The 12,512-nt window shown below is 53.4% G+C and overlaps 1 protein-coding gene across 1 annotated transcript; it reads right to left on the reverse strand.

Moving 5' to 3' along the window:
* Positions 1–836: 836 nt before the first annotated feature.
* Positions 837–12,282, reverse strand: TRIB3 (tribbles pseudokinase 3). Its single transcript, XM_067707738.1, has 4 exons — positions 12,040–12,282; positions 8,369–8,659; positions 4,987–5,279; positions 837–2,180 (listed from the first exon to the last, which is right to left on the reverse strand). Exons 2-4 carry the CDS (start codon positions 8,657–8,659, stop codon positions 1,691–1,693), a joined length of 1,074 nt encoding a protein of 357 aa, XP_067563839.1. The 5' UTR covers positions 12,040–12,282; the 3' UTR covers positions 837–1,690.
* Between the last annotated feature and the right edge of the window lie 230 nt (positions 12,283–12,512).

Consider the following 12,512-nt stretch of genomic DNA (forward strand, 5'->3'; position numbering starts at 1 on the left):
TGATTAATTAACATAACTGCATTTCCCTTGCTGGTGATTGGCCAGGAGGTCACAGTGGCCCAGTTCTGGCCAAAACGTCTGTTAGGAGTGCTCCTGGGAAAGACTTCCCCATCCCATGGAAAAGCTAGAGAGAGAACAACTAACTCTGACTGAGGACTTCTTATGCCAGCCGCTGTTTATTCGAAGTGCTTTAGCTAAAATAACCCATTTGATTCTCCTGAGTTAGGTATTATTATCCCTCATTTTACAGATTAAGAATCTGAGGTATAGAGTGATTCAGAAACTTGCTGAGGGTCAAACAGCTAGTGAGTGTTGGAGCCAGGATTTAATTCCAGGTAACCTGACTCCAGAGTACTGAGTTCTCAAGTACTACCACGCCACCCTCCTTCTTCCTCTGGTCATGGGTCTCTCTTATGTGACACCTGGGGCTGCCGTAGCCATTGTACGAGCGGTTACCTGGGACAACAGAGCAAAGAGACAGAATGAGCCTAGGGAGCCAGGTCCTTGCTAACAGCTCTGAGAGCCGAATCAACCAGCGTGAAGCCCATTCCCCGCCTGTCGACCTCTTGCTTTGTGTGAAATACGTTTTCTTCTTTTCAAAGCCACTTTAACTCACGGTTTCAGTTACATGCAGCCAAAAAGTATCCTGAGACACCAAGACATCCAGAAGGAACAGAGGGAATGAGGGAAGACCTACTGGGTCTTCTGTTCTCATGAACCACTCAAGCTGAGATTGACACACAAGGCCTCTGGCCTTTCACCCTGGGGCTGGTTTGGAGGCAGACAAAACTCATAAGAGATGGGGAGGAGAAGATGGATGAAATAACCAGGAGAAATGACAGTACTTCATAATTCCTTTATTAGGCACAAGATAAAAACATATACTCATGGCATCCAAATCCCACAGTGTTGACATAGGGTCCTGGACCCCAAGTGTCCCCAGAACAGAGCTTGGGACTTTTCAGGAGGTCAGGGGACAGAACCTGCCTGATCCCGGCCCCCAACTCTGGTGCTCAGGTCAGGGGCCACTGAGGTGGACAGGCCTGGCCCTTCACTCCAAACTACTCTTTGAGTTAGATGAAGACCAGCCTCACCATTTGCACTCTTGATCTTCCAGCCCAAATCCTTGGCTCAGGCCTGGATGGAGAAGCCCTTGACCAAGAGGACAGAGCTGCTGGGGGCACAATTCCCAGCATGGTCTGGGCTCTAGAGTCCTGAGTTACAGGGGAGGGGCCTGGAGCCTTTGGCACAGGGATGCTTCCCTTTCTCTGAAAAGGTGCAAGATACAAAGGCAGCTCGGTTGTTTGTGTAAGGGACTGTCCCATGTCAGAGGTACCTGGGCATCAGCATGAGTGGATGCCGATACCTGCACTGTGGGTGCTCAGTGTAGACACTGCCCAGTGGGCCTGGAAAGTGTTGTCAACTCTGTGAGCAGGAGTTTTGTCTCTGTCGTTCACTGCTGTGTTCCCAGCACTGGGAGTGGCACTTGGCACAGTGAGCTCCCGAGGACTCGGTGAGGCACGAGCTCATGTGCACAGGTGTGTGCGTCCAGCACGCTCCACGCACACCTCCTCCTCTCTCCCTCCCAGAAGGCACTTAAGGTTCGGCTCAGTTCAAAGAGGCAGGAGAGAGCTTAGAGATACCCCAGCCTCAACTGGCAGTCTGGGGCTGAGAGTCCAGTAGGGTCGCGTTAGCCGTAGAGACACACATCTCTCTCTCCCTCCTCCTCTGCCTCCTCCAGCCCCAGCCCTTCTGGGACCACCTGGTCAGCCTCGCAGACGCTGGATCGCGAGGGGGGTGTAGGGACCACATTCTCCCGCAGCCAAGGGTGCAGCAGGATGCCTGAGGCCGTGAGCCGCTCAGCTGGCTCCCTTCGGAGGAGGCAGCGGACCAGGCAGCGGGCCGGGGCCGAGAGGCCCTCGGGCAGGGCGAAGGCCCCACGGCGGATCTTGCCGAAGAGCAGAGCAGGCTCTGAGTCCTGGAAGGGGTAGTGGCCAGCCAGCATGGTGAAGAGGGCCACGCCCAGGCTCCAGACGTCTGCCGCCTTGCCGGAGTAGGATGGCTGGGAACTGAGGATCTCGGGGCCCACATAGGCTGGGCACGCGTGCTTGTCCCACAAGGAGTCGTCAGGCCCGGTCAGCACACAGGCGTCCTCCAGGTTCTCCAGCACCAGCTTTGTCCTGTGCAGGGGGAGAGACAGGGGGTCAGATAGTGGGACCCCCACGCCACCACCCCACATTGTCACACTTAATGGCATCCATTTCCCAAGTGCCTGCTGGCATTTGCCAGACATGAGCCAGTCCTGTGAGGCTGGATGATTGATTAATGCCGTATTACACATGAGGAAGTCTAGGCTCAGAGAGATTAAGTCATGTCTTAAGGTCACAGAGCAATTAAATTTGAACTAGGACTCTGAGAGGAACACATTTCCCAACAGTCTGTGGGGCGGGGGCCCGGTGTGGGGAGGTGCGTGAGGTGGCTGAGGGCATTAAGCCTCTATTAAGCTAGATGCAAACTTAGGGTCTAGGCAGGTAACAAAATTAGAAGTAGGAAGTGGGGACTGTGCCAACTATCTCAGCACAAACCCTGCCTAAAAAGGGCGCCACTAACAACATTACAGTCAGTATTTGGAGTGGCCACTGCGAACCTGACCCTGGGCTGAGCTTCTGCCTGGCGTATGTCATTTCACCCTCATACAACCGATGAGGAAGAGGCCATTTTGCAGCCGCGGGAAGCAGGGCTGGGACTGAAGCTCTCTCCGGCCCAGAGCCAGCGCTACGAGCTGCTTATGTAGTTCCCAGGTGGCTCCATGGCCCCCTTTTCCACAAGAGAAGTCAGAGATCATAGTTTAATGAAAAAAATCCCAGCTTTTAAAAAGTTAGCAACCAATTTTATTTATTTTTTTAATTAATTAATTTTGGCTGCACTGGGTCTTTATTGTGGTACACGGGCTCTCTAGTTGTGGTGCAGGCTCAGTAGTTGCGGCACGCGGGCTTAGTTGAGGTATGTAGGATCTTAGTTCCCTGACCAGGGATCGAACGGGGGGCCCCTGCATTGGGAGCGTGGATAACCATTGGACCACCAGGAAAGTCCCTTCTTTTTTAAAATTTTTTGGCCATGCCGCGTGGCCTGTGGGATTCCAGTTCCCTGACCAGGGATCAAACTTGGGGCCCCCGCAGTGGAAGCCTAGAGTCCCAACCACTGGACCACCCGCGGATTCCCGCAACCAATTTTAATTAAAAACACAAACGAACAGGAATGTGGGGCAAAAAAAAAGGGTGTGTAGACCCCCATTTGCAACTTCTGCTTTAAATAACTCCCACGGCGCTTCCCTGGTGGCACCGTGGTTAAGAATCTGCCTGCCACTGCAGGGGACGTGGGTTCGAGCCCTGGTCTGGGACGATCCCACATGCTGAAGAGCAACTAAGCCCGTGTGCCATAACTACTGAGACTGCGTGCCACAACTATTGAAGCCCACGTGCCTAGAGCCTGTGCTTGGCAACAAGAGAAGCCACCACAATGAGGAGCCCGCGCACCGCAACAAATAGTAGCCCCCGCTAGCCACAACTAGAGAAAGCCCGTGTGCAGCAATGAAGACCCAACGCAGCCATAAATAAATAAATAAATAAATTATAAATAAATAAATAACTCCCACCGAGCACTCTAGACTACTTTAATAGGAAGCATACTATTACCACTGCTTTAATCTTGTTCCCATGACACCACTTCCTGGGTGCCTGTCTGAAAATGCTGACTAGTCCTGTGAATCACTGCACAGGGGGTGGGCTGAGGTGTTAGCACTATTGGCCCATTTTTCAGATAAAGAAGTCAAGGTTCGGGGCTTCCCTGGTGGCGCAGTGATTGAGAGTCCGCCTGCCGATGCAGGGGACACGGGTTCGTGCCCCGGTCCAGGAAGATCCCACATGCCGCGGAGCAACTGGGCCCATGAGCCTGGCCGCTGAGCCTGCGCGTCCGGAGCCTGTGCTCCGCAACGGGAGAGACCACAACAGTGAGAGGCCCGCGTACCGCAAAAAAAAAAAAAAAAAAAAAAGAAGTCAAGCTTCAGTCAGGTGAAGCCATTGCTCAAGGACAAATTGCAAGTTAAAAAGTAGAACCAGAATTTGAACCCAGGTTTCTTTGATTCCACCATCTCTCTTCTGATGGTGCTTCTCAAACTATTGCCTTGAAAAGGGAAGAAAGTACTTTTCTCACTTCTGGGTGGTCTGGGGGTGTTGTACTTACCCTAAGCTCAAAATTATTTGAAGCTGTGTATTAGCTTAAAAATCATTATAAAATTTACATTCTACTTCTTACTAAAAGCATGTTCATTTTAGTATAGAATGTAAAAGGAATTAGAAAACCACCCTTAGGCAAACATCCTAGGAATAACTGCTACAGGCAGAATGGATGGTGGCTGAAATTAGTGGGTGAAAGTTTAAGGAGAAACAGGATATTTACATGCAGAGCCCTAAAGAACCTCATAGTACAGATTAATTACAAGGTATTGCCCAAGGTATTTATTATTATTTTTTTTAATTTTAATTTTTTTTTGGCGGTACGCGGGCCTCTCACTGTTGTGACCTCTCCCGTTGTGGAGCACAGTCTCCGGACGTGCAGGCTCAGTGGCCATGGCTCACGGGCCCAGCCGCTCCACGGCATGTGGGATCTTCCCGGACTGGGGCACGAACCAGTGTCCCCTGCATTGGCAGGCGGACTCTCAACCACTGCGCCACCAGGGAAGCCCCCAAGGTATTTATTAATTATAAATGGTAAATTAGGAAACTTCCAGTGGAGAAACTCGGCAGAAGCCAAGTTAACCAAAGATTGAGGTTAACATCACAGCAATCCGTATCAGCGGCCCATATCTCCTGATAGGATGGGCTGAGAAGACCCTATGGCTTCTGTGGTATTCTTGCCAAAAATGCATAACCTCAATCTAACTGTGACCAGAACATCAGTCAAGGCCTTATCCGTGGCCACGCTCACCTCTCCGGGTCAGTAAAGATGAAGCGCTGCAGCTTGAGGTCGCGCAGGACCAGCCCGTGCTGGTGGCAGTGTGCCAGGATGGTGGCCATCTGGCGGAAGAGAGCTGCGGCCTCGGGCTCCAGGAGGCGCCGCCGGCGCCGCACCAGGCTGTGCATGTCCCCATGCGGCCGTGGGAAGAAGGCGTAGAGGTGCCGCGTGCCTGTCAGGACCTCCACCGGCCGGGCCACATGGCAGTGGTGGGGCAGCCGCAAGTATGGCTCCAGCACCGCCAGGGCCTCACAGGCCGGGTACACCTGTGGGAGCATGGTGTGAACACGGGTGGGGACCCCGTGGGGCCCAGGTCGGCCTTGCAGCCAGTCACAGCCAACTACTGTGTGCTGGGCCTTGTGCCCCAGCACTTCAGCAGCAGGTCACTCAATCCTGACCAAGCGGAGGGCCACACGGCCAGCAAGGGACAGAGCTGAGACTGAATCCCTGTTCTCCATCATCCGGGCTCTTAGCTGCGAGCTCATATGGCCTTAAACCTCAGATAATTTAAAATAACAGGTAACCTGAACAAAAATAACCCCCGCAAACAGAGGGCATCCAAAAGAGGAGATCATGCAGAAGTAACTCATCCTTCCCCTCATCATCAATATGGCTACCATTCTCTAGGATTCACTGCCCACCCACCCTTTCCTTTATTCCACAAGCAGGCATTGAATGCCTACCTGTACCAGCCACTGGGGCGCTAACTTGACTGACAGCCATGGTCCCCGCCCTCCTGGTGCCCATAGTCCAATACATGAGACAGTAAACAGGCCAAAAAAACTAAATGCTTACAAATTCTGATAAGAATTGCAAAGGAATGCTGGAATAAAGAGCATTCTGGCAGGAGGCACCTATTTTAGAAAGTGTAGTCTGGAAGGGACTCTGAGGAAGTGACCTGAATGACTGAGGTGCCCAAGGGATAAGCTTTCTAGGTGGGAGGCACAGGAAGTGCAAAGGCCCTGAGGCAGGAAAGAACCTGAGCTGCTCTAGAAACCCAGCCAAAGATCAGTATGGCTAGAATGGGGTGGGGGAGGAGGGTGGGGCCCGTGGTGAGAGTGGGGAGGTTGTGGGGAAAGATGCTAGGGGCTTTATGGACATTAGATGGAAACCTTGCCATATTCCTGAAAGGATGTTCAGAGGAAGGTGACTTGGAAGCCACACAGCTAATCAGTGGTAGAGCAGTCTACTCACTTTGGTTTATCTGCCTTTAAACCCTTTGCTTGTTATTTTGTCTGTGACACACAGAAAGTAAAAATAAATAACTAAAGCATATATATATTTAATCCATGAAAAAATGTAAGTAGATGTGTTAAAACAAAACAGTTGGGGTGGCTTGGAGGCAATAATCCAAAAACGGAGACGTTTTTAAAAGTCAGGGCAAGCGCATCCCTGCCTCTGAGCATTTGCACTTGCTTTTCCTGCCACCTGAATGTTCTCCTCTAGATACCCACAGGGCTGGCTCCCCCAGTGCACTAGTCACTGCTCAAAGTCACCTCCTCAAAGAGGTCTTTCTGGACTTCCCAGCTAAGATCACCTTCACCCCCTCCCCTCCCCACTCCCTTCTCTCCCATCTCCTAGTTTTTCTCCATAGCAGTTAAGATCACCTGATGTATATTTTACTCATTCACCCCCAGCGCGAACTGTGGGGGCAGAGCTTGGTCTACTTTTGAGCCACAGCATGGTACATGGTGCATGGTGCACGGCACGTACAAGTGCTCACTGAGAGTTTGCTGAATTAATGAATAAGGCAATAATCTAGGAAGACAGGATGTAGATCTTTCTACACACCGACCAGAAAAGCCTAGGCAATGTGGAAACGGCAGGTCGGCCCCCACAGCTCACGCTGGACATAGGAACAGGCACATCCCAGAAGATTTCTTTACATGTTCCTAAATGTCCAGGGCCATGTGAAAGCACGGTGCTTCTGGCTCCAGCTTGCCATGGTCGTTCCTCTCAGCATGGACCTCCCTCCCCAGGGGAACAGAAAAAAACCTGTGGTGCTGCAGGAAGGGGACCCAGAGTTCAGGGGTTCCTTAGAGCACCTGGGGTAGCCCTGGGGACCAGCATCAGGCAGCCCAGAGCCCAGTGTGATGTCCAGATCTGGCCCTGCCCGCTGCACCCCCATCAACAGGAGCTGGAGCCACCGTTGCTGCTCCTCCCAGTTGGATGGAGGCTTCAGTCCCTCTGCCTCTCTGTGCCTTCCCAAGGGGACCCAGCCCCCTTCTACCCCTCCCTGTGTACCTGGGTCTCCCTATCCTCCTTACCCCTGCCCACCAGAGCAAACCTGCCCTGCCTGTATCTGAACCACCTGTCCTAGCATGAGGCCCACGGCTCTGGGCTTAACCTGCTTGGGCCCAATCTCAGCTCTGACACCTCTTGGCTTTGTGAGGTGGCAAGTAACCACAGCTTTCTGAACCTCAGAGCCTGTCCTCTATCTCTAGAATGGGCCCAATAATAGTAGCTACCTCATAGACTATGTGAAGATTAGAGGAGTGATGCAGACTAGACAATCAACATAGTACCTGGTGCACAGTAAACACCTACGATTATGCTTTCTCATCTCTGTCCTTGTGAGCTGAGACCTGGCAGTGTCCTGTATGGGTCACTTGGCCCTGCCTGTTGCCTGAATTCTGCCAAGAACTCTGATTTCTGTCAGGAACCCTGGACTGTGCCCTAGGATCCAGGCTTGATGCCATGTGGCTTCATGCATGGCCCTTCTCCTCTTGACCTCAGTCTTTCCATCTGTAAAATGGCCACTGGTAGGCCCAATGACCTCCAGGTTCCCAGGAGTTCTGATGTCTACCATATCTCATCTTACCCTGTGCAAATACTTTAAATGGCTCCCCACAGCCTAGTGGGGGCTTCTTCCTAATGCTTTCACAACCAGTGGCTGCAAGCTCTCATCTGCTGGCCCTGTCTGCACCCCCTCTCCACTCCGGCCACAATGAAGTCCTTTTAATTCTCTGAAGTGCCTTGCCCTCAATCCTGTAGGCCTCTGTTTCCCCTGCCTGGAACTCCCTTCTCCCACTTTTCCCTGGCTGACTCCTACTCAGCCTTTTCTGACTCTGCCTTTGAATACACTAGAGGCTTCTCTGTGCTCTCATGGCCCCTAAGCTCCACCCCAGCAACATTTATCATACTATGGGGCCTAAGCTGTGAACTCCCCCAGGGCTGGGACCATCTGGTTTACCTCTCGGTTTCAGCCCAGCCTGGAGCTTGACAGAGAGCTGGGGATTCACTGGTTGCTTCCCCAACAAAAACAGAACTAAATTAATATAAGGGTCCCTCAGCCCTGGCAATCCTTTCCCAGCCCCCTGTGATGCTTGGGGACAGTGGTCCCTGGGGCATGTACCTTGCAGATGTACTCCGTGCCTGTGGGGCAGTGCAGGGTGCGGTAGGTCCGGCTGCCCTCCTCAGGCTCCAGGAGAACATAGGGTCCAAGCCTGGAGGCAGTGGTCACAGCAGGGGTGTGAACTGGAGCAGGGGGTGGGCTCAGGGGCAGTTGGCAGGAGGGCAGCCCGGGCTGGGGCCCACATCGAGCATGTTTCTGGGTGGGACACTCAGTGTCTAGGTCATCATCCAACTCCAACCGCTTCTTCCTGGAGGGGGCACCCTCAGGAACAGCCAGAGAGGTGGCTTGCATCTAGAAAGAAGGGGAGAAAAGCACTAAAATGAGGCTGCTCGGTGTCCCCTCTTTTCGTCTGCTGGTGGAGGATACACTGGCACAGGCTTTATGAAGGGTGACTTGGCGGTATGCATTAAATGGACAAATGCATATACCCTTGGCTGGGTGTCCCACTTCTGGGAATTTATCCTCCAATTTAAATGCCTACCAAAAAATTAAACATGTGAAAGGCTGCTAATCAGAGCCTTGCGTCTACCAGCAAAAAGCAGGAAATTCCCCCAGATGTCCAGCAGTAGAAGACTGGTTAAAACATCACGGTAGAGCCACACAGTGGAATACTATACAGCTCTGAAAAAGACCAGGAACTCTCTACATACTGATGCAATGATGCAAGTACAAGGTTATCCCTACAGCCCATGTGATAGAAACAATTAAATGCCCATCATTAGGAGACTGGTTAAATACATTATATTTCTCTATATGTGGAACAGTTGTAGCCATATAAAAGACTGAGGAAATTCTTTATGTGCTAATTGGAAAGATCTCCAGAGTGAAATGTTAAGTGAAAAAAAAGCACAGTGGAGAGGTAGATTTGATGGTTGGTGAGAGGGAGGAAGAGAGACTTTGCACTGTATCTGTTGAGTGCTGTAGTATAGGCAGCTATTACCTCTGAAAGGTAGGGAGGGATGCAAGGAGGGGGAGGGGGAGTAGGGATGATGAAGGATGATGAATCAATGAAGTGTATACTGAATTTACATATGAATGGATGTTCTGGAATGAATATACTTATTGTCAAGTGAACAAAGCTAGCTGCTGAACAGTGTACCCAAGATGATCTCATTTATGTAAAAAAACCCACCAGCATGTAATATGATGTATCTGCATATTTGTATATATAGGTGTGTAAATGCACAGGAAAAGGTCTGGAAGGACCCAGACTAAATTCAGTAGCTTCTGGCCTCCTGAGAGACTCCAGAAGAGGAAGGGATTTGGTAGGGACGCAAGGGAATTTTCAATTTCAATAATTTAAAATAAAGATTCCACATTCACTTAGTGCTTGAGTATTTCAAAACAGATGAGGTGTTATTTCTTTTTTAAAATGTGAACTTTGTTTACATGCAGAGTTAGTCCACCAGCCAGCTCAGTTTTACCATCAGGTGAGAATGAGGCAGGGAGGGGAGGTCTCTCAAAGCCCCAAGATTCACTCATTCAACTTCAGAGGAAGCACCCCGCACCCCCACCCCGGGTACAGCTGTGTCACCGTGTGTGTGGTGGGTGGAGGAGAGTGCAAAGGCATGTCAGGGAGGAAAGGTTCTCTCCAGGACCCGTCTGCCCACCCATCCAGGCTCCAGATGAGGAACAAGGAGGCCCAGGTATGAGGTGTGAGAGGGAGATAGACTTCAGCCATGTGAAGACCTTCCCAACAGTCCTAGGCAGGATTAGGGGGAAACATCACTCAGTCAGTTCTCTGACTGAAGCCCATCTCTCCAATCATGCCAAATGCATGGGCTCCCAAATGCATGGGCTGCCTTGGGAGGGAGGGAGCCCCCATCTCGAATGAAAGACCATAATCCCATCTTGGTAAGAATGCATTAGGGGGTGACCGTAATCAGATATTCCCTGGATGTCATCCTGGCTCAGACCCTTCCTGGCTGGCGAGCCCTAGGCAAGTTCTTCAAAATTCCTGAGCCTCCATTCCCTCATCTGTAAAGTGGATGCAAACCCCATAAGATTTTTGTAATGATGAAATGAAAATACAAATAAATTAACATGGCCCTGTTGCAGGGTAGGTGTCAGGAAATGGTCACTACTGTTGGTTTGTTATTATTATTATCATTATTACTCACAGCTGAAGATGCTGAAGTGCTACCCTTGGGAGTCTCAGAAACTTCTGCAGGGATGAGGTTAGGATGACACTCCTTACTGCACTGGCTATTCAGAGAGTAGAGCAAGATGATCCCTGTCTGTGTAGATGCTTCGTGCCCTGCAAAGCCTGAGACTCCCTGGAGTGGCTCTCCCGTGGCCACATCGGCACCCCAGGCTGCTTTTGCCCTATCCAGGGCTCAGAGCCTGGTAGGGCCTGGGATGAGCTCCATTGGACAGATGGGGTAACTGAGTCTATAGGTGAACAAGGGAATTTGCATGCCACAGGGCAAGACTAAAATCTCTGCAGTAGGATGGAGGCAGCCCCTAATTTCTACCTCTTGCTGTTCCCTGACACTCCCAGGGGAATAAGGACGGGTCATACCAAACACACACACTCACACAACCCAGGGCAGACGGGTGTACACACGCCCCCTCAAAACACACTCTGTCCAAGCCAGCCAGCCAAGGCACACATACAAGGCAGAGAGGGGCACCCACATTATTAAGAGACACACACCTCGCCCTCCACCGGCAAGCTTGCACGCACACGCACAGAGCTCTCCCAACTATCATACTCACGACTGCAGGACGGATACCAACAAGGCCACACGCTCAGTCTGACCCCCCGCCCACCCCGCCCCCACGCCCCCACAGCGAAGGCAGTGGGCGGCCTCGCCCCGTCCTCGGCAGCCGGGATCGGAAGCCGTGGGAGAGGAAGCGGCGGAGGGGCGGGGGTCCCGGAGCAGAAGGTTCAGCGGAAACCGAGGGCCGGCGAGGGGCCTGGGAGGGGCGGGCAAAGGCAAGGAGGCTGGGCCCCTGGGCTGAGATAAGAGGCCTCGCCCCCACACCCCAGAATCAACAGGTACAACACACACAGTCGGCAACAACAGAATACGCGCGCATCCTACAGCTCGCAAACCGGTAGCCGTCAGGCCCGTCACACCCGTGGTCCATGCCCTCACGCCACGTCCTGGCTGCCTTTGACCCTGCGCCGCCCCCCCCCCCCGCCCACCACGGGCACCGCCGTCCCCGCACGGCCCGCACCTGCCGCCCGGTACTCAGCCCTCCGCATAGCTCGCAAGGTCCCCGGAGACACAGCCCCACCCGGACCCCACTGGCCTACGCGGACCCCAGCAGATCCGCAAGGACACATTCCACAGGTAGACAGGCTCCCCCAGTGACCCCCACAGACCTCCCCGCACCCAGCCACACAACTCCCCTGCCCACCGCACACTCACACAAATGCGGACACTACACACCCTCCGCCCCCGGGACACGCTGCCACGCCCGGTGGGTACGCATCCTCCCGCCAGCCTGATCGGCCACGCTCGGCGACCCCACGCCCTGTGGGGCCGCGTCACCTGGGCCCGGCGGGAACACTCAGCCCAGGTCGCTCCCCGGACCGTGGGTTTCCTTAAAAGTTGTGTGTATGTGTGTGTGTGTACGTGTGACACGCGACAACCCCAGCCGCCCCGAGGCTCCCGGCCGCCCCTCAGCCCCTCCGGCCGCAGCCTCACGCCCCCGCTGGGTACCCTGCCCTCGCGCGCGACGAAGTCCTGGTGCCGGCCAAGCTCAGAGTCCCCAGGCACCCGCGGGTGGCCCGCGCTGCTCCGTCGTGGCTGAGCTCGGCTCCGGGTCGGGCTCTGGCTTCGGTCCCCAGCAGCCGGACGCGTGCGGAGCCGCCGCCGCTTCTGCTGCAAATATCTCGGGGACGCCGAGCGCCGGGCTACAGCTCCGACCCGGGTGATGTAAACCTGAGCTAATCAGCCACTGCCTGATGCCCTCAGGCCCGGGATTGCACCATCCCCTGAGCCCCGCCCCCCGGGGTCACCTCCGCGGGCGCCCCGCCCCACCCCTTCCGTGCGGTCAGCTTGCGGTCCCGGAACCCCTCCCGGCCCTCTAGGGGTGTCTTGTTTCCACCCCCGCCCCCTGCCTACCCCTCCCGCCCCGTATTCGAAGATTCAAAGCGATGCCGGTGGCTGGCTCTCCCTATCACCTTGGAAAA

Source organism: Pseudorca crassidens, chromosome 15 (genome assembly GCF_039906515.1).
Source record: "Pseudorca crassidens isolate mPseCra1 chromosome 15, mPseCra1.hap1, whole genome shotgun sequence".
Classification (NCBI taxonomy): Eukaryota; Metazoa; Chordata; class Mammalia; order Artiodactyla; family Delphinidae; genus Pseudorca; species Pseudorca crassidens.

Excerpts from the sequence above, each read along its gene's own strand:
- TRIB3 (XM_067707738.1), bottom strand. The coding sequence starts at position 8,659 with ATGCAAGCCACCTCTCTGGCTGTTCCTGAGGGTGCCCCCTCCAGGAAG. Across the intron at positions 5,280-8,368 it reads GCACGGAGTACATCTGCAAG|GTGTACCCGGCCTGTGAGGC; the intron begins GTACATGCCCCA and ends ATGCTCCCACAG. Across the intron at positions 2,181-4,986 it reads ATCTTTACTGACCCGGAGAG|GACAAAGCTGGTGCTGGAGA; the intron begins GTGAGCGTGGCC and ends CCCCCTGCACAG.